General features: G+C 37.6%; 1 protein-coding gene and 1 long non-coding RNA gene across 2 annotated transcripts; one reads left to right on the top strand and one right to left on the bottom strand.

Annotated features, from left to right (window-relative positions):
• The first annotated feature begins 1642 nt into the window (after positions 1 to 1642).
• On the top strand, positions 1643 to 13463 carry stx12l (syntaxin 12, like). The gene is made up of 10 exons (XM_051865566.1): positions 1643 to 1831; positions 2182 to 2286; positions 2440 to 2509; positions 3649 to 3748; positions 3817 to 3955; positions 4040 to 4082; positions 5545 to 5641; positions 10121 to 10193; positions 10287 to 10369; positions 10471 to 13463. The coding sequence occupies exons 2-10, from the start codon at positions 2187 to 2189 to the stop codon at positions 10561 to 10563; spliced, it is 798 nt and encodes a 265-aa protein (XP_051721526.1). The 5' UTR covers positions 1643 to 1831; positions 2182 to 2186; the 3' UTR covers positions 10564 to 13463.
• Positions 10655 to 18588, bottom strand: LOC127497231 (uncharacterized). The gene is made up of 2 exons (XR_007925483.1): positions 18389 to 18588; positions 10655 to 14984 (listed from the first exon to the last, which is right to left on the bottom strand). It is a non-coding gene; the product is annotated as an uncharacterized LOC127497231 (long non-coding RNA).
• Positions 18589 to 22353: the final 3765 nt, after the last annotated feature.

Raw genomic sequence — 22353 nt, 5'->3', positions numbered from 1 at the left:
AGGAGGATCTTGTGGTTAACTGTCAAAAGCAGCAGGCAGATCCAGCAAGAAGATGAGTGCTGAGCTCTGTAAGATGAGTACTGATATCTGTAACTGAATGACCACTAGTAAAAATTACAATTCGAGATATCTCTAACTGGTGTTTGACTAGTCACAATTCAAATTTAAGATATCTTTAATTCATCATTTCTAAAGATATACAAAATACATTTGTAGATATCAGAAAAATATTTTGGAAGTCAATGGAAGAATATGACTAGTCAAAATAGCATTGTAGATATCTTCAATGCATATTATGACTAGTCATAATCACATTAGATATTCTAATCATGACGAGTCAAAATTGCAGTACAGATATCTGGAATTCAAATTTTATCTAGTTAAAAATAAATTATGACTAGCACAGACAAGGGCATTAAATGCTAAAATGGCTTGCCTTAAATCACGCCTACGAATGATGAAGCAACTTAAAGGGATAGTTTACCCAAAAATGAAAATCCTGTCATTATTTACTCACCCTCAGGTTTATGAATTTCTTTTTTTCTTTTTTTTTCTGCTGAACACAAAAGAAGATATTTTGAAGAATGTCAGTAACTAAACAGTTGATCGGCCCCATTGACTTCCATAGTATGGAAGAAAAAAAATACTATGGAAGTCAGTGGGGCCCATCAAAATATCTTCTTTTGTGTTCAGATTTTTTGCAGTATTGTTTCTTCTTAGAGTGAGAATACTGCAAATTAACATATAATTGAATAAACCATAAACTAATAATGCATAACAATAGAACATGTTATACTCACATCCTACTGTTATTACATTTTTAGCGTGTCTTTTGAGTTTCTTCAAAACACTTAAAATGCTTTTTTTTTAATAATTATTCTCTTTCATTCTCTTTCTAATCTTTGTAACCCTTAGTTTGCATGTAAGCATGTGGCTCTGAGCACAAGCACTCTAGTGAGAGTCATGTGATGAGAGCCTTGTGTGTGAGATCTATTATCCTGTGAAAGTCATGAGACAGGAACCTGACTTTGCCAGAGCTTATTTCTTCCAACTAAAGAAATCCCACCAGTCACTCAATATTAAAGCACAACTTAAATAGTATTTTAAGTAAGGCCTAGTATTTATGTCTTTTTATTAGTGCAGAGGACCAATGGGAACTTACATTCACAACAAAAACAAAAAACTAGATTTTCATGGCATTAATTAGAAAAGAGGAGACATTAAGAGTGTGGCGCACATGAGTGTCTCATGTGAATTCAGCCATCATTCTAGTAGTGTTGACGTCTAACAGCGGTTTCTCTGAAACAAAACCAGATCCGTCCTCTAGAGGGCGCGTGGTGGCTCAAAACGCAGAATTCTTCATTCAACAACATTGACGTTTTTATGTCTTGTTAGAGGCATTTGTGAACGAAACGTGTAACCTTTTAGATTTATTTCTTTTCCAAATATTGGTAACTGACATATAAACGGAAATCTGTCCCAGAAAACTACAATTATTTAATGCCATGGCCTGTCCAGAAATCACAAACGACTGTGACTGGACCTCCTTGACAAGCGCTGACAAAAGTAACAAGGACCACGTGACAGCGTCGCCCTTTTTTCAGCTTCAGCAAGTTTATAGGCATTAATTTACGCCTTAATAACGCTACTGAGAACTTTAATATACATTAAACAAAGCGAATTGAAGAAATATGAGAATTATTATTTAGACTCGTCGAAACCGGCAGATAAGCCCCGCCCACTCAATGTTCGTCCATGTTTTTGCCATTCAATGCGTTTATTCTATTTCTATGAGAGAAGAGAGGCGCGTTGCCGCATCTGAGCATCACAGGTATGCGATTCATTCTCTCACGCTTTCTTTTATGAAACTGTTCGCTATGTTGACATTACTACAAGTATTGTTGCTGCATCATTTAAGATGATAAAATAACATTAAATATAGTAAATATTTTATGATGGCGAAAGGCCTGTTCAGCCCGAACCAATATGAAATGTCTTATTGCGTTGCGTACGCAGTATTTTCAGATTTTCTCAGCCTTAATGATTTACGTTTATTTATTTTTTAAAAAATCTATTAATATCAGAAAACATGTAACCTTTAATTCAATTATGCGTTATAATGCTGCGAAAATGACAACTACAATTTTATCATCAAGTGGAAATTGAAATTGTTGTTTTCAGTCATCATGTCTTACGGAATGATGGACAGCTGTCACTCACAGCCGAGAGATTTCAGCAATCTCACTCAGACATGCAGCTCAAACATCCAGAAAATCACACAAAACAGTGAGTAAATGTGTTTCACTTAAAGAGAAAAGACTGTATTTGTTATAAAAGTTTGGTTGTATTCCTCATAAACACAAATATAACTGCATATTTATGTAATCTTTCCCCATAATTCAATGTTATAATGTCTCATCTCATGTTTTCTGTGCATAGCTGGCCAAATCAAGAGCATGCTGTTCCAACTCAGTACCAGACCGGACACACCAGAACTTCAGGACAGACTGTGAGTCCAGTTTTCTCCATCCATTCTTGCTTCACAGACTATAGTGTCATTCTGTATCAAATCAACCAGAGGTCCCGGCTCAAATTTTTGATTTTGTATATTTTTTTCTGTAGAAAGACAAACATAAATAGTGATGAAAGCCAAAATATTAAATGTCACAGATGTATATTTAATGAGTAATACACTATTTTGTAGAGGGGGGTCAAAATGACCATTTTCACCTGAGATTTGGAGCCAAATTAGAGGGGTGTAAAAATGACTTTAGAAAGATGAAGCATCATTATTTTATTTTTACGCAGAGATTGGTAGGTCTGTTAGTAAAATTGGTTGACTTTAGCAATCTTTGTTTAATTATATGGCAACAGTGACAGTTCAAAAATGGGGAAAAAGCACTTCTTGTGTTTTTTGCCTCAAGTTTTCATGCCTGTAACTCAAGAAGTATTAAAGATATCTTAATATCCTTTTAGTTTCTGTTTCTTAACAAACATTTCTTTTGGTATCTTCATTTTCAAGGCCCTATATAGTTCAGTCCCATAGATATGGGGATCTCAAAGCAGCTCCATGTTCAAATTGTTGAATTTTACCCATTTTCAGTGACCGAAAACCAAACTCTCTCGGGTGAAAATGGTCATTTTGACCCCCTCTACAAAATAGTGGATTACTTATTAAATATACATCTGTGGCATTTAATATTTTGGCTTTCATCACTATTTATGTTTGTCTTTATACAGGAAAAAAATTAACAAAATCAAAAATTTGAGCTGGGGAAGTTTGATTTGACACGGAATGACCCTATAGGCTGCTCTCTCATATGTTATATGGTTGTAGGAATTTATCTCACACTCGGGGCAAAAGGCACCCAGTGTATTGATATAAAAACTTTAGCCAAAGTAATATGTTTTGCTAATAACAAAGTTAATACTTGTTCAAATTCTTCTTCAAAAGTGCTTATTTTAGCAAAAACATTTCCTGTGAACTGTTAAAAACCTGTGTATACTAATTATCTCTCACAACTTGAATGAATTTAGAGTATAGAAATCCCCAGCTACAGTATTTCAGCTCATTTTGGTCTGAAATGAAGAGAGTGTTATAAACAGTAACATTTGTTGGTGGTTTAAACCTCTGTATGTTGCACACAGCCAGCAAATGCAGCACTACACAAACCAGTTAGCAAAAGAGACCAACAGACATCTGAAAGAGCTGGGCTCTTTGCCACAGCCGCAGTCCCCTTCGGAACAGGTGAGTTGACCCCGCCGCTGACCTCCTGTCTGCCCGACGCACTGATGCTAATGCTGCTATTCTCACAGCGGCAGCAGAGGATCCAGAAAGACCGTCTGATGAATGACTTCTCGGCCGCCCTCAACAACTTCCAAGTGGTCCAGCGCCGAGCTGCGGAGAGGGAGCGCGAATCAGTGGCCAGGGCGCGAGCTGGATCCAGACTCCAGGAAAATAAGACACGTTTGCTTATTATCAACTGCTTATTTTTTTGCATGTCATTACCTTAGTAAAAAAGCCTTTTTTCCTTGCAGGTTGATGAGCTCAATCAAGATGAACAGCTTGTGACGTTTGAAAAGTAGGTTCAATATATTCATTGAGGCATGAGAGTCTTTGTTTTTGTGTTAAAATCTGTGTGAGAAGAGTTTGTTGAAGGGGTCATTCACTACAAAGTATGGAAGCTTGTTTCCGCCACTGAATAAAAGATAAAAAGGGTAATTGTGACTATTTGTGAGTCAGAATTGTGATATAAATTGTCAATTGCGAGTTGTAAAGTCATAATTCCATTATATAAATTGGCAATTTTGAGTTATAAAATCAGAATTGTGACATAAATGGGTAATTATGAGTTATAAATTCAGAATTCCATGATATAAATTGCCAATTTTGAGTTATAAAGTCAGAATTATGATATAAATTGCCAATTTTGAGTTATAAAGTCAGAATTCCATGATATAAATTGCCAATTTTGAGTTATAAAGTCAGAATTATGATATAAATTGCCAATTTTGAGTTATAAAGTCAGAATTATGATATAAATTGCCAATTTTGAGTTATAAAGTCAGAATTCCATGATATAAATTGCCAATTATAAGTTATAAAGTCAGAATTGCAAGAAATTAAGTCAGAATTTTTGGATATAAACTTGAAATTGTGAGTTATAAAGTCAGAATTGCGGGATATAAACAATATTCCACAATTGTGAGATAAAAGTCACAATTATCTTTTAAATTGTTTTATTCCGTGGTGGAAACAAGCTTCCATTAAAAAAACTGAACATTTTGTCACCCTCATGTCATTCATCTTTGGCACACAAATTAAGACCATTTTAATATTCTTCTCATCATTTTTGTCCACCAAAAATTTCACGCCTTATAAAGTTCAGAAAGAGATTGTAAAAGTAATGCTTATGAATCAAGCGGTTTAATCCGAGTCTTCTGAAGAGACACGATCACTTTATCTGATGGACAGATTGAATTTAGGCTTTTATTCACATATAAACATTGATCAGCGCGACACATCAGATGTGATAAACAGAAGCTCGTGTAATACATGATGTTTGCTAAAAGCCCTGTGACAAAACCTGAAAGTGTTTAGAAAATAATTATGTGAACGGGCCTTTACTAAGGTGTTGGGCAATATTTGATTTGTGCCAAAATTAGTTCTTTGTGGCTTAGATTTTGGCAGCAACTATTAATCAGCACATATAGGCTTATGCAAGAAACAATGAGGTTTGTTTTCACTCTTTAGATTGACGTGAAGGTGAGTAAATGATGATTAATTTTCATTTTTGGGTGAACTAACAGTTTAATGTCTAAAATCTAAACCTTTACCCAGCTGTGTTCATAATTCCATTGACCCTAACTAAACTCAAGGATCAAATATTGCCTTCATGTACCCTGATCTTCATAATAATGCACATCACAAACATACTGCAAGATGATTTACTGCGTATCAATGATATATGAATCAAATCTGAACATTGTGTCTGGTGAGAGATCTGACAGCAGAAATGATTATAGCTGTTTTTATTTGAAAAGAAATGAAGGGTGGCGAATGCAGACAGAAGAGGAGCCTGTGACCGAAGAAGACCTGGAGCTTATTAAAGAGAGAGAGACCAATATCCGTCAGCTGGAGGTGAGCACTTCCTGTATGACATCAGTGTATCAAAATGATAATTTCTTCAAGACCCATCAGCATTCAAGCTAATCTGGTAGAAAATCAAATAGAGTGCATTAGTGCCCGCCCACTTTTTCAGTGGCTTTGGTTCCGGAAGTATTTTTTCCATTAATTTCTCCCATAGCAATTAAAAAAAAAAAGAGCTAGCTAAGAGGTGAATCACAACATTACAAACTTTGATTTGAAGCAAAAAAGTATTAGAAAATCAGACAAAAATACAAAGGTACAAGACTGTGAAAAAAGAACTACAATCCCATGAAGCATTGCGAATGACATGGTCAAATTGAAAACGATGGAGAAATATAAAACTACTCATTTACAAATGTTGATTACACAAACAAATAATATATTTTAAGTAAAATAAGCATATATATTCAGGGCTCAATAAGGACTGCCCGATGGCCCGGGGCCAGTGTGAACGACGCTCGGGACAGTAGACGCAGCGGTAACTTGCCCGATCGGGCCAGTGCTATAGGGTGTGCGATATATATCGTCTATGATATCGTAATTGTTGATTAAACGATCTGAAATTATCGAGTATGTCCCTCACTTTACAAAAACCACACAAAAACACACTCATTGAGTGCACGCATGCACTGTGTGACGTAGTCTAGTAGGTTAGACTAGTGCGCGTGCATATTTAGAGAGTACGCTTTCACTGCGTGATTTAGTCTACTAAAATGCCTTTAGAATGCCCCTGTATATCTTTTATATTTATATAATTTAATATAGTTAACCAATATTACACAAAGAGTGCCGTTTTTCTACAAATATCAGCATGATTACAAATGTGATATTGATTTTATACAGCGTACAGTTTAATGAACAAGAACTTAATATCAAGTGACTTACATTTTAGACACCAAATCGCCTGTTTTGCTCTATTTCGCCAACGAAAATAGTTCTAAACAAAAAAAGTCCACAGCATTGTTTTGCATCTCTTGAGCAACACTTCCTGAATGAATCAGCTGTTTGAATGAATCGGTTGGTTGAATCTCAATGACATTCGCTGCCACCTACTGTCTGGTTTAATTTCACTTTTAAAGTGTCTTTTCATTTTTTAAATAATTTCAAATAACAGTATTTAATGTTTTATATTTTCAACATTTCAAACATTATTTATGCATCTGTAACTGCTCTTGACTGTAATAAAGTTTAATCTATAGCTAAATAGTAATACATTAGATTACAATTCCTGTACCTGAAAATCTCCTGTTTAAACCTTCATGAAAATCTTGAAAAGCACTGTTTATTTCATTTATATGTTTGTTCTGTTGTATTTATTTGTGCTATTACTCGTAATCTGATTATTTGTTACTATTTTATTACTTACTGTTTATTTGTCTAACAATATTTAAAATTTAAGAGAGTTAATCTAGTAGCTTTTGGTGTCATAACCCTATTTATTAAGGTTACATGTATCAAAAACAACGAAAACAATAACTAGGCTTATTTTATAGGCCCATTTTCTTGGGGCAAGTGAAAATTTGAACCACTGGCCCGACTGGGCCAGTAGAAAAAATCTTTAGCGTTGAGCCCTGATATTCAAATATGTAAGTATTTTGAGAGTCTAGGAAGATGCTTCATGGGAGTGGGCGGAGCTAAAGAGCTCTTTTGGTGCTTTTTCCTTGTTTTAACTTTCTGATTGGTGGAATATTCTGCACAGTATCATGGGTAATGTAGTTTTCACCATGAATTCTGCTGTTAAAAATTATTATTTTAAAAAATAAGTAAGAAGCAAATACTATTGATTATTTTTTTTCCTGCCAGCGTTTTTGGAAAAAGTTGACAGCAAAGTGCCCGCATTTTTTGATAATTTTCACAAAAGTTTCATGGACCCCAGAATATTTTGTTGTATGAACATCTGAACATGCAATATATTAAAAGAAAGAAAAGACCCTCTGCTTTTAAACAAATAAAAATTTTTTTTTTTTTTTAATCAACATTTGAATGTGGGTAAGTTTAATTAAAAAAACAAGGAACAAAAAAAGGGAGAAAATCACATTTTTGTTAAAGACTACGTCTGGATCGGATTCACAAAGATGATCAAAACATTGATGGAGTAGATCGAGTCCATCAACACCCCCCAAAGCTTCACAGTCCTATACCTCGTTCTGAGTCAACATTTCATTCAGTAATGTTAATTTGATTTATATGCTGTTTAATATTTGATGATCGTGTTATAAGCAATGCTTCTATCGCTTGTTTCTGCTTCTTCTTTACCTGTGTTTTGATCCGGAGATTCAGTACTCTTTCAGAAGATGCGTAATAGCGCCCCCCTACCGTATAACAGTGAATACAAAATGGCGTGGAAAGAGTTAACAACCTCATAGCTCACAGTAAGGATGTCTTTAAAGGTTTATAAGTTATCAAAATTAATTTCCATCAAGCTTTTTATTTCTGGAACCAACTGTTGCTCTCGACTGCACTTTCAGCAGTTAGAGTGTTGAGAAAAAATACATAGCAGAGGAGGACCGCCTCCCTTGGTATATGAACCACCAACTTAGCAACTTTTCAAACCCCTTTAGTTTAAAGCAACTAGTGTCAAATCTAGCAACTTTTTGAACTGCTGGTTAAAGGATTAGTTCACTTTCAAATGAAAATTAGCCCAAGCTTTACTCACCCTCAAGCCATCCTAGGTGACTTTCTTCTTTCTGATGAACATAATCGGAGATATATTAATAAATATCCTGATGCATCCGAGCTTTATAATGGCAGTGAACAGGGTTCACGAGTATGAGCTGAAGAAAGTATTTCCATCCACATCCATCCATCATAAACATACTCCACATGGCTCCGGGGGGTTAATAAAGGCCTTCTGAAGCGAAGCGATGCGTTTGTGTAAAAAAAAAATCCACATTTAACAAGTAAAATATCTAGCTTCTGCCAGACCGCCTTCCGTATTCAAGTTACGAAGAAAGTGTAAAACTCTCAGTTCAAAAAGCTTACGCCACGTCCTACACCTTCCCTATTCAACACTTACGAAACAAGTGCGTCAGTTACACTTTCTTTGTAAGTTGAATACAGAAGGCGGTCTGGCGGAAACTAGATATTTTACTTCATAACTTGTTAAATATGGATATTTTTTTTACACAAACGCATCGCTTCACTTCAGCCGTGTGGAGTACATGTTTATGATGGATGGATGTGGATGGATGCACTTTCTTCAGCTCATACTCGTGAACCCTGTTCACTGCCATTATAAAGCTCGGATGCGTCAGGATATTTATTAATATTTCTTCGATTATGTTCATCAGAAACAAGGAAGTCATACACACCTAGGATGGCTTGAGGGTGAGTAAAGCTTGGGCTAATATTCATTTGAAAGTGAACTAATCCTTTAACATGTAGCGAGTCACTATATCATACTTGTTCTGTTGTCCGACAGAAAATATGTAAATGAGAACAGCTTTTTTGTACATTTGGCTATATATAAAGTTTAGTTCACCCAAAAATAAAATTTTTGTCATTAATTACTCACCCTCATGTCGTTCCACACCCGTAAGACCTTCGTTCATCTTCAGAACACAAATTAAGATATTTTTGATGAAATCCGAGGTTTTTTATCTCCCATAGAAAGCAACAAAATTACCACATTCAAGGTCCAGAAAGGTACTAAAGACATCGTTAGAACAGTCATGTGACTACAGTGGTTCAACCTTAATGTTATGAAGCGATGAGAATACTTTTTGTGCGCAAAAACAAAAATAATGATTTTATTCAACAATCTCTTCTCTTCTGTGTCATTCTCATACGCTGTTTACGTCCAGCGCTTCCAGGTTCTACGTACGAACGCTGACTCATTATTGGCCGACTCCTGTGTCAGCGTCACACGCATACGTCATGCTGATCACATGATCAGGTTGAACCACTATTTTAACAATGTCTTTACTGCTTCTCTGGACCTTAAATGTGGTAATTTTGTTGCTTTCTATGGGAGATAAAAAAAAAAACTCTTGGATTTCATCAAAAATATCTTATTTTGCGTTCTGAAGATGAACAAAGGTCTTACGGGTGTAGAAGGACATGAGGGTGAGTGATTAATGACAGAAATTTTATTTTTGGGTGAACTAACCTTTTAACATAAAGTATGTGAGCACAGATTAGAAGAGAAAACAGACAGTTGCTGCACTGCATCTTCTAGAGACATTAACTGACTTTTTGAGCAGCTTGAAAATATTTGGCAACAGTGAGCAACCAATCAGCATTAATTATGGAGGGTAGATATATTTGAATATTCAGTCACCATTAAATGTACCAAGCAGTAGCTACAAATTAAAAATGAATGAAGTTGGACATAACCTAGTGTTCTTTTAATGCACACTTTTAAATAGAAGAAGTCTTTAATACAGTGTCATCACTTATTGATAACAGTACTTACATGTTAATTGATGGGTTATAGTTCAATATCTTAACTGCCTTCTGGTCTTGATTCAGTCAGACATCATGGATGTGAATCAGATCTTCAAGGATCTCGCAGTCATGATCCATGACCAAGGTGACATGATAGGTGGGTTAGTCTAGTTCTCTCTCTTCATGTTTCTGCACAGGTTCAGTCGTTCACACATGTTAAAGCCTGCTTTCCTCATGTCACCCCACACAGATAGCATTGAAGCCAACGTGGAGAGTGCAGAGGTGCATGTGGAGCGAGGGGCCGAGCAGATCCAGCAGGCGGCCTATTATCAGGTATGACCGTGATGGACACGGTCTTTCACTCTTTACACATTTGTAACAGATGCTGTGCTAATGTCTCAGGCTGTTCATGATTCTGTTTTTTCCCTTTAAAGAGAAAATCCCGCAAGAGGATGTGTATCCTGGCTCTTGTCATGTCGCTAGTGGCAACCATCTTTGCTATAATCATTTGGCAAGCAGTCAGATAAGATGAGAGCTGAACCTGACTGAAGTGCTGGATCCTGCTCCAGTGCTGAGTGTGTGTGTGTGTGTGTGTGTGTGTGTGTGTTTGGGTCAGAGGTGGCCTTTACCATTGTGTTTATTATATTAACTCCTTATGTTACTCTTAATAGTCTATTTAAAATGCATTCTATCCACACATTAAAATCACGACCGGGAACAAAATCAACATTCAATCTTCATCACTCCCTCAGCCCCTCAGCGTTAATGACCAAGGCCATGAGAGCAAAAAAATAAAAATTAAATAATAGGGATTAGATAAGTGATTTAATACAATATGAATAAGAATAGGCTACATCAAGAGGAAATGTTTTACACTTAGGTTGATCTGATTTTGACATTTAGAGCTTGTCTTTCTGATAATGAAGTGCTGCAAAAGCAAAAGTTTATCTTTATACAGCGATCTCATAACGTCGTGTTCAGTTGACATCTGAGCAAGTGTGGACAGTCTTTCTTGCAGCATGTTGGACCGCAGGAATGATTTTATCAGCCGCAGACGCCAGATATAAATATAGAAAATAAACATGGAAAAAATGTACTGAAACTAAAACTAGGTGGCAGCAAATCATTCTCTTACAGTTTTTTACAATCGCTAGGACACATTTCTCAGGTGTTTATTGTGTTTGAACTTGTTTTGAGGATGGCATTGCTTGGCACTCTTGGCATTGCTCGAGGATCTTGCTGTGCGTGCCATATGTACCTAATCTTGAGACTAAGTCTGCAAAAATACAAGCACATTATCTGCTTTACACTTAGTTTGCAATTGTAAAACAAACTTTTAACACAGTTCTCTACATTAGACACATAACTAAAAAAATAGCAGCTATTGTGTTTCATTTAAGAAATTTAATACCACAATCATTTCCCGATTACCTACACCCAGTGATCATGTGAAAACACTTATTGATAAATTGATCAAAACTCGTTTTGATCATTTTTTTAACCTCCTGCATTCCTGTTTATAGTGTAAATATACCTAATTTGATCACTTAGAAATCAAAACTCAATGATTTGAGAAACAAATACATTTTTCACTCTTGCATTTCTGTTTATTTTGTAAATACTGATTGTAGGGACGCAGATGGGGTTTAGAAGTCTGTTTCTGACGCGTGCTTTGCCTTGAATAAATGAAGTTATTGTCCATACCTTTGGAATAAAGTCGGATATGCCAATCCATTTATTGTCCATTTAGCATTGCAAATAACAAAAATAAAATTAAAATAAAACTTCAAACTTAACTTCGATTTTCTACTCAAAAAACAAAAATACCATTCAAAACAAACTGTTAACGGGCACGAGCACAGTCCTGCACTATACGCTGCATGCTCGACATGGCACGGTCAAAAAGTTTGTTTGAACTTCCATTGCGCCACCTGTATCTCATTAGCACTTGGGTTAAATATACTCACATGCCCTCTAGTGTCACAAACAAAAATTACAATTCAATATAATGGCTCCAACACTGATTATGCATACAAGTCAAGTCACCTTTATTTCTATAGTGCTTTATACAATACATACTGTTTCGAAGCAGCTTCACAGGAGTAACAAGTTCAAATTCTGCTGTAAAGCAGCTCTAACAAGTCAATAGTGTCATTATTCATCTCACGTCAGTTCAGTGTTGATTCAGTTCAGTTCAATAACATTAATCAATTGTGAATACATACTGTATATATACAGTGTATTTGTGCTGTATTTACTGTAGAAATGTAGCAAATTGCTGTCTTATAAAAGAGTATGTAAATGTGGAAATTGGCCTGTAGGTTCACAGAGTTTTTATGGTAGTTGTGTCTAATTGAGAATTGTATTCATGTAAATCAAAAGATGTAGTCATTGAATGCATTGTGTGCCAAAGCAGTGATAAATGATCCACAGTTTAGCTCACATAGACTGATAATGTGATCACTGTGAAGAGATTTGAGAAATGTGTCCTAGTGATTGTGAAAACTGTAACGAGTGAGTCATTCAATCATTCAGTCAAATGATTCCTTCAGTTGTTCGGTTTTAAGTCACCTAACATGAACTTCTTGTTTATGATATAAATATTAAAAACAAGAATTCATACAGGGATATTTTTGCCACATATATCTTGATTTTTGGGGAGCATTTTTATTAATTTTGTTGCCATTTTTGCCCCAAGCCCCTTTGATTTCTGTGATGGTGGGTAGGACTCTTTGTGTGTGTGTGTGTGTGTGTGTGTGTGTGTGTGTGTGTGTGTGTGTGTGTGTCAGTGTGTGTGTTTGTGTGTGTCTGTGTATTTATTTTATGCATGCGCTGGCATGTATTTAGGAAAAAATAACTTCAATTTCTGTAGGAATGGCTCATAAAAATTGTCTCAAATATTTGTAATCATATACACCCTTATAAGACATAAATCAAGCATCTCATCACCTCAGATCAAACTTAATTGGCACTTTAAATGGTATATTTTGTTCATTAATATGGATCAGATCTCAATGTTATGAGCCATTCATGCAGAAATACAGACCATTTCAAAGTGTTTCACTAATCCTGCACTTATGTGTCAGACACTGATAGTAAGAGAGTAGTTTCCATATAATATGTTTGTCTCTGAATTATCTGGAGCATATACAGTACAGCATTGAAAACAAGACTTCAGTTTGCATGAATGTAATTCCTTTTACAAATGGTATTTTGTTGCAAGTCTTCAACAAGGTTCAAGGTTCATTTTTCTCAGCTGAAATTATGCAAAATAATAATACTTTGTTTATTCTCAAGAAATATTTATTTCTTAAAATTAATTAAAAGAAACTGTTCTAATGTTGTGTATGATTTGATGCACAGTGCTTTGATCTCACAAGTAAATGTATTTCTTGATAGTACCTAATAAAGATGAAATAAGTTTTAATACATTGTTCTTCATTTCTTCTTATCTACTTATTTTTATTTTATCAGAAAAAAAATTGATGTTGATCCTGCTTAAGACTTTATATATATATATATACACATACATACATATATAAATACAATAAAGACATTTATAATGTTGCAAAAGATTCTATTTCAAATAAATTCTTAACACTTTCCACATATTTCACAGCACAACTGTTTTCAACATTGATAATAATCAGAAATGTTTCTTGAGCAGCAAATCATCATATTAGAATGATTTCTGAAGGATCATGTGACACTGAAGACTGGAGTAATGATGCTGAAAATTCAGCTTTGATCACAGGAATAAATTACAGCTTTACAATATATTCACATAGAAAACAGATGTTTTATATTGTAATAATATTTCATAGTTTTTACTGTATTTTTTGATCAAATAACTGCAGCCCTGATGAGCAGACTTCTTTAAAAAAAACAAACTCATTTTTGAAAAGTAGTGCATGTTATACCCGTTTTACTTGTAATGGTTTTACCGTTCTGCATTTCAAAGGCTTTACAAATCACAAAAATTATTATTTACATCAGAAAAATGAATGTCAAACACAAAAATTGTAGAGATGTACTTTCTCAGTGTATTGTTCCTATATTCTGAGGAATATACTGATTTAAGTAGGACAGCCAAGTACCATATTAATGTTCACCGTTTCTGTTTCACCCACAAGGTGGCGCACAATAAACATCAATAATCCGCTCCTCATTGGTCATCAAAGGTCACTGATGCTTGTTGTGAGAAGACAGAGCATTAAATGTTGTGTCATTTTGCTCAGGACAGACTCTGTTTCAGCATCACAAATTATAATTATAATTCGTCAAGTTAATGCTGAGTATAAAGTGCCTGTTGAAGTTATATTCAAGTGGTCCTTGGTTGGTCTTGTGCGTCATTTATGATGCATAATCAGCAGGCCGAACACCCCCACTGTCCTCCACTGATTAACACGACTGACCCTCCTGACGGTTCAACACACACGTCTTATATTCCACTCGGCATTCTGGGAAAGTCTTGATTATGATTGCAGCGGCTGAAGGATTCACTACATGGAGAAGTGTTTGTAGAGGGAGTGTGTAGGAGGCAGAGACTTTGCTTTGTTTCTTAGTGCCTTGGTTTGATACATCACAGTTGTTTTCATTTGACCATTGACCATTATTTTGCCAAGATCATGTACAAATCAGAACATGTACAAATTATGCATTACTAGTACTAGTCTGCATTTGATGTTTGTTTGTGAGGTAGATAAAGATAGGTGTCTGACATTCAGCTGTCCCTTTCTCTTCTGTGTCTCATTTTGTAGAGTTAATTAATAAAATAACATTAGTGTACAAAGACAGTCGTAAGAGAGAGAAAAGGTAAAATCACCTCTCACCCTTGGCTGCTATTTTGTATGTGGTGTGAAAGGAGGGACGTTGTTTGTCATATTCCTTTTCATCTGAGACTACTCTTCCCCTTCAGTCTTTTTCATTTCCTGCTCCAGAGCTTATTCTGTGTAGAAACATGAGGACAAAGGAAATGAGAGTTGGTGGTCCTGTAATTTCTCTCTCTGTGTGTGTGTGTGTGGTTTAGTCAGGTTTTTCTAAAAACTATTTAATCCCACTGGTTGCATTTGTAACTGAATTTTAGTTTAGTTTAGTTTAAAGTGTTAGTTCACCCAAAAATGAAATTTCTGTCATTAATTACTCACTCTTGTCGTTCCAAACCTGTAAGACCTTCATTCATCTTCAGAACGCAAATTAAGATATTTTTGATGAAATCCGAGTTGTTGTTTTTTTTTTTTATCCTTTATTGAAAGCAACGAAATGACCACATTCAAGGTCCAGAGAAGTAGTGAAGACATCGTTAAAATAGTCAACGTGACTGCAGTGGTTCAACCTTAATATATAAAGTGATGAGAATACATTTTGTGCGCAAAAACAAAACAAAAATAAGGACAATGCAGAGCTTCTGTGTTTATGTCTGAATGCCGGCCAATACTGAGCCAGCGTTCTGGCATAAACACAGAAGCTCTGCAACGTAAATAGCTTAGCAGAATGACAGGGGAGAGATGAATTTGTTAAATAAAATATCTTCATTTGTGTTCTGAAGATGAACGAAGGTCTTGGGACGACATGAGGGTAATTAATGATAGATATTTCATTTTTGGGTGAACTAACCCTTTAAAGTCTGCATGAAAGGCAACTTATGCTTGTCTCTTTTTCCCTATTGTGATGAATTTTTGAATGAAACTGCTTCTGGAACAAGAACAAATGTAGGGCGGGGCTTGATTTTGTCTGTGGGGAATTGATTGGTTGTGGTTTGCTATTGGTGGATCTCATGTGAGTGACAGGTTGCCCCGCCCTCGTCATCAGAGAAGAGATGTTGCTGCAAGAGGGAGGAGAAGTTATTCTGATTCAAGATTACCAGGAACATGAATTTAAAACAATGATGATGTGCACCAATAAATCATTTAGAATAAATACTGCAATAGTCCATCAAATAAGAATTGTCCGTTTTTATTTCATGGTGACTTTAAAGGGTCTAAGGTTTTGTCAACAATAAATGAAAGTGGAGACTGTCCTAATTTCATGTGAACATTTTTAAATCAGTGGTGTAAACAGTTCCAGTCACATAAGTCGTTTTATTCCAGTTTGTCCCACTGGAAGATGTTATCTGTGTCAAAACTCCATAACAGGAAGCAAGCAAAACCTGTCGAAATACAGATGTTTAAAGGGTCTATTATTGATTTATAAAAAAATAAAAACTAACATGCATTTATTCTAGGTTTATTGTACGATTTCCTCCCTCAATTGCATGCTAGTAAAATCATAAATTTGTTACTATATTGTTAGCCATTTTATAATGTGGATCACTGTATCAATACACAGTATACATTGCCTTCTTTTTAGTAATGGGCGTCTCAAGTGGATTTCTCAATGGAAATTCTCACTGGCCAAAACATCGACTTCATATGTCTCATGAAGACCAGTCTGGCGCAGTAGCTTGGCATTCACACAGCCCTCCATCACCCCAAACAGATGGTGTTGTGGTGTATTTTAATCACACACTCAAGTCCATACTCAACACATTTGTCTCAGGCGCTGACACGAAATTTCACTGTGCAAGAGAAAATGAGACAGAGCAAACATTCCAATATTGTGTACAAGGTTTGTGCAAATGTACAAAGCTCATGCATATGCCAAAGAAAAAAAATTAAAAAGGGACAAATTCCACTATTATATTTATCCAATGTCTATGGTTATCTATCTAGATGCGATTTAAGAAACCTGCCCAGACAATGAGGACTGCGCACCTTTCATGGTGGTGTTCTATTTTTCTGTAACACCTCTCAGCGAAGGTGTCCTCGGTCCCAAAACTCAGAGCTGTTCTTTTAGATTAATGGCCGAGCAGGTATAGTTCATCTGTCAGTGAACACACACACAGTCTGATACAATAAAGCTGTTGTAGTATGTCATTATCATGGACGTTCTGCATACATTTTGCAGACCTCACACCCCAGTTGCTGTGCTCTAATTCCCTGTCTCTCCCTCTCTCTCTCTCTCTCTCTTGAAACACACACATAGCCACTGACAGATACAGGGTCTGGGGTTTGGATCTATATATAGATGTGCTGGGTGTCTGATAGCCAGTACAAAGGCAGAGCTGTTCATGGCTGACCCTCCAACACATGTCAGCTCTCTTAACAACATGCACTGCTATGTTCTCCATGTTTATAGAAAGGAAAATCACAGTGATGTACTGAAGATATGATGTTCTTTAGCACTTTGATACTGATCCCTGAGTCTATAGAGACGGTTTGTCCTCAATTTCTTCCTCAGGTGAAGTTTGCTTTCATACCCCATGAAAGGCACCTTCAGCTGCCAGACTGCGGGGTGGGGGTGGGTTGGGGTGTTAACCATGAGTTATTTTCAACCAGAACAAAACTGCCACGGGTGAAACACCCTGATATGTGTCCCAAGGAGAAAAGTACCGTCCCAGTGTCATGCACAGTATCTCATGCCTCATTATATTGTGATGTTTTCACCCAAAAACACTGCCTGCCCTTGACATTCTCCTTTATACCTGAAACAAAGTCTTATTGTATTGTATTGCACACGCAACCTTTATTAACATAACAAATGTGTTTTGTATGTCATTTTGGGTGTATAAAGCACTCGAGTAACCTCATTAACTATTCTCAAGTAGCCTATTTGGGGAATTGGGAATATTGACTCTGTCACAGTCTGCCTGGTTTGTTTTCGTTTTAATGGACTTTTAGTCTGTTTCTCTCAGTTACCTGTTTTCCTTTAATTTACCCGCTCTTCATTTGTTACCATGACTTTGATTAATTAGTTGTCACCTGTTCGTCATTGAGTTCATTCACCCTGTGTATTTAAGTTCCTCATTTCATTCAGTTCTTTGTCTGGTATTGTTCATGTGTTTGGTTCTACATGACGTTTTGTTTATGTTTCTTGCTATTGGATTACCTGAGTTTAATTTGTTTAATAAAGGGACTTATAATTGATCTTCTTCGCCTCTGTTCATCATCATCTGGACTAAAATGTGACGGACTCATTAGGCAACGAACCTAAATATACTCATAGTCTCGTGCCAGCCGAGTACGCAAATCTCACGGTCAGTGTCTCAACTTGTCAGTATTGGTCATTTGACAGAGGTAATTGACTAATACTTACACTTGCTTATTTCTAAAAGTACTTTATTTAGTCCCCATAGATCTGTATACACTTGAATAAAGCAACACTATCTTTATTCAGAGGTCATGACCACTACTACAGATATAAGCCGAACAAATATTACATTCTCTGATAGTAGTTTTGGTTTGGTCGTGCCATGGTTTCCCAGGTACACTTAGAGTTGAGTACATTGCTAGAGTAAACAGAGGTAAGGCTTACCCTGTTTAGGTTGGTCGAGCAACATTCTGTTGTCCTAAACGGAAATTCCCTTTTAGCCTTTGCAGTCTAAGTACTCCTGAACCAAGTGTACTCCTGCCAAGTGTTAGCTGGAACTCGAAAATAGTTTGCGTGCCCTATAAACATATAAACATGGAATCCCATGAGCAGTAGAGAGCAAGGCCCTTCAGCTCTCTCAACTGCCTGCTTGGAAGGTAAACCTTCGGCCCAGTCTGAGGTCCTGAGCACTCTGGAGAAGGTTTTCGTCCAGGATATCCCTGTACTTGGCCACATTCATCTTTCCCTCGATTGCAACCAGTCGTCCTGTCCCTGCAGCTGAAAAACACCCCCACAGCATGATGCTGCCACCACCATGCTTCACTGTTGGGACTGTATTGGACAGGTGATGAGCAGTGCCTGGTTTTCTCCACACATACCGCTTAGAATTAAGGCCAAAAAGTTCTATCTTGGTCTCATCAGACCAGAGAATCTTATTTCTCACCATCTTGGAGTCCTTCAGGTGTTTTTTCATGTGTCTTGCACTGAGGAGAGACTTCCGTCGGGCCACTCTGCCATAAAGCCCCGACTGGTGGAGGGCTGCAGTGATGGTTGACTTTCTACAACTTTCTCCTATCTCCCGACTGCATCTCTGGAGCTCAGCCACAGTGATCTTTGGGTTCTTCTTTACCTCTCTCACCAAGGCTCTTCTCCCCCGATAGCTCAGTTTGGCCGGACGGCCAGCTCTAGGAAGGGTTCTGGTCGTCCCAAACATCTTCCATTTAAGGATTATGGAGGCCACTGTGCTCTTAGGAACCTTAAGTGCAGCAGAAATTTTTTTGTAACCTGGGCCAGATCTGTGCCTTGCCACAATTCTGTCTCTGAGCTCTTCAGGCAGTTCCTTTGACCTCATGATTCTCATTTGCTCTGACATACACTGTGAGCTGTAAGGTCTTATATAGACAGGTGTGTGGCTTTCCTAATCAAGTCCAATCAGTATAATCAAACACAGCTGGACTCAAATGAAGGTGTAGAACCATCTCAAGGATGATCAGAAGAAATGGACAGCACCTGAGTTAAATATATGAGTGTCACAGCAAAGGGTCTGAATACTTAGGACCATGTGATATTTCAGTTTTTCTTTTTTAATAAATCTGCAAAAATGTCAACAATTCTGTGTTTTTCTGTCAATATGGGGTGCTGTGTGTACATTAATGAGGAAAAAAATGAACTTAAATGATTTTAGCAAATGGCTGCAATATAACAAAGAGTGAAAAATTTAAGGGGGTCTGAATACTTTCAGTACCCACTGTATATCATCTGCATGCTCGCCTCCGAGCTAGACCAGCTGGAGGGGGACAACCAGGCGAGCAGCGAACTTTATCCTTCACCCTTCCCCAGGCATCATCTTAAAGGCTCATACCGCCGACCTCCAAGGGACCACTACAACTCTCATCCACTGGCCCCAGCCATGAGCAAACAGTGGAAGGTGCCAACATGGTCATTACATTCAGTGTTAGCAGGGCAGTTCGCAGGATGCTCTAAGCATACATCTACAGTCACCGCCCTACCTCTACACTGGTACTTCAAGATAGCTTGGAGGGGCAGAGGGCAGGATGCCCAAGGGCATATAGGCGTCAGCACCGCCCAACATCGACACTGCCTTTAGGGAAGTAAGCCAACATAAACTGTATAGGCTACTACTTCCAAAAGAAGACTGGAGGGAGCAACTGAGAAAGTGGGTGGCTAACACGGCCTGCTACCTTTCCGTTAGTCACACTGATTGGCTAAAGGTTGCAGAGTTCTAGCAAGGAGACACAGAGCGACCCCAGCCAATACTGGGGAAGGGTGACATAGCTGGGCCCTCATTTATCAACAGTGCATAGAAAAGTTTCTATATTTTGTCCTACGATTGAAATTTAGAATGTGCCTAAGTACAAGAAAATCTGTATTTATCAAACGTGCGCACGCAGTTCTTACGCAAATGAGTAAGCAATCATTGTTGATAAATTCCATGTGTGTAAGTACCATGCTCGTTCACGTTCACGGTCATTAGCATTCGGAAACGCCTCCAATGAACCATAAATGGTGACAACACTTCCCTTTAAAAAACACGTGATTGTTTTTCCTGACCGCAATAATGGCAAAGAGAGCAAAGAAGAGGAACTTCCCAAACACAGAATTGGAGGTACTTGTAGATGAAGTTGAATCCAACCAACAAATATTGTTTAGTTCATTCACTGCAGGAGGAATTACAAACAAAAGAAAAAATGCTGCATGGGAGAATGTCACCAATGCAGTTAATTCCGTTGGGATTGTGGAGAAAACTGTCCCAGAAATTTAAAAAAAAAAATGGTTTGACATTAAAGTATTGGCTAAAAAACACGTCACAGCACACAGACGAGAAATGTCGCAACTGGAGGAGGACAGACAACAACAGAACTTTCCCCCTTGGACAGCCGCATAGCCTGCATCATCGGCGACACAGCTCTGTCCGGGATTATTAAGGGCGGTGACACTGATGCTCTCGCAACACAACAAGCCGGGCCATCTAACACCCAAAGTGAAGGTAAAACAAACCAACTGGAATAGGATATTGTGTTTGCATACATTTTATTTCAATTTGTGAAAAGTTTTAATGAAATCATTTATAGGATAAACTATTTAAATTAATGTGAACATGTGTGTCCTTAATAGCGACACCCGTTGTGGCCGAGGAGCTTGAGGAGCCGGGCCCATCCATTGCTCCTTCCATGCACCGTGTGCCAAGAGTGCTGAGCGAGGCAGTGCTACAAAATCAAGAGGAAACAACAAAAACCATTAATGACCTAAAGGGTCAACTGAGCAACATAACGAATGTATTGATTCAAATCAACAAGTCTCTGAAACAGATTGCCTCTTGTGCAAATACAATTGCTAATAAACCATAAACCGCTGACTAATGTGATTTCAGTTATTTGTTCCCACCAAACTGCAAAACACAAAATGAAATAAATCTCTATAATGTTTCTGAGCTCAGCTAATGGCCAGACTTACCTAAAATATCTGTATGATCCTCTGTCTTGTCTGAATGGCAGCGGCATTAGGAAGTGGCAGGGGCACTGCATCGGGCATAGGGCCGTCTGGTCTGGGGGGTTCCTGCAGAGGGACACCCTGTCTGATGGCCAAGTTGTGTAGCACACTGCAAGCCATGATGATTTTGCACACTTTTCTGGCTGATACTGCAGTGTCTCTCCCGTGCTTGACAGACACAGCCATCGTCCTTTCAGCAGGCCTATTGCTCATCTGTGCTCCTTGAGCGCGCATGGGCACGGTTGTAGGCCTATTCCCGTTTGGTCCTCGGGTTGGTTAGTGGGGTCATTAGCCATGGCTTTAGCGGGTAACCTTGATCACCTAATGATGAGATAGTTTTAAGTAATTGTACATAGCCCTGCAATATCATTTTAAACATGTTGTAGCCTTAAACTCACCAACGAGCCAGCCATCCTCAACAGCGCCTTCTTGGAGACGCACACCCACAGAGCTATTCTGCAGAATGAATGAGTTGTGTGTTCCTCCAGGCCACCGCGCAACAACGTTTAACAACAACAAATTTGCATCACAAATGATTTGCACGTTAACAGAATGAGACCGTTTTCTATTTACATAATTAAATTTGTTGGTTGATGGTGCTTTTATGGCGATGTAGGTGCAGTCTATGGCTCCAATTATGTTTGGGAATCTGGCGATAGCATGAAAGCCCCGTTTTATTTCAGCTTGTTGAGGATTTCAGTAAGGGAACTGGATGTAGGTTGGGGCCAAGGAAATAATTGCATCCAACACCGCCGGCATGATCCTACTCACTGATGGCTGGGACATACCACATGTGTCTCCAACCTCACGCTGAAATGTGCCGGTAGCTAAAAATTCAAGGGTGGACAGGAGTTGGATATGCACAGGAATGGCTTTTGTGCGATTTGTTTCTCTCTCCA

Source organism: Ctenopharyngodon idella, chromosome 16 (genome assembly GCF_019924925.1).
Source record: "Ctenopharyngodon idella isolate HZGC_01 chromosome 16, HZGC01, whole genome shotgun sequence".
NCBI classification, from domain to species: Eukaryota; Metazoa; Chordata; class Actinopteri; order Cypriniformes; family Xenocyprididae; genus Ctenopharyngodon; species Ctenopharyngodon idella.
The sequence above is the reverse complement of the archived record's forward strand: the minus strand, read 5'-3'. Positions and strand labels throughout refer to the sequence as shown.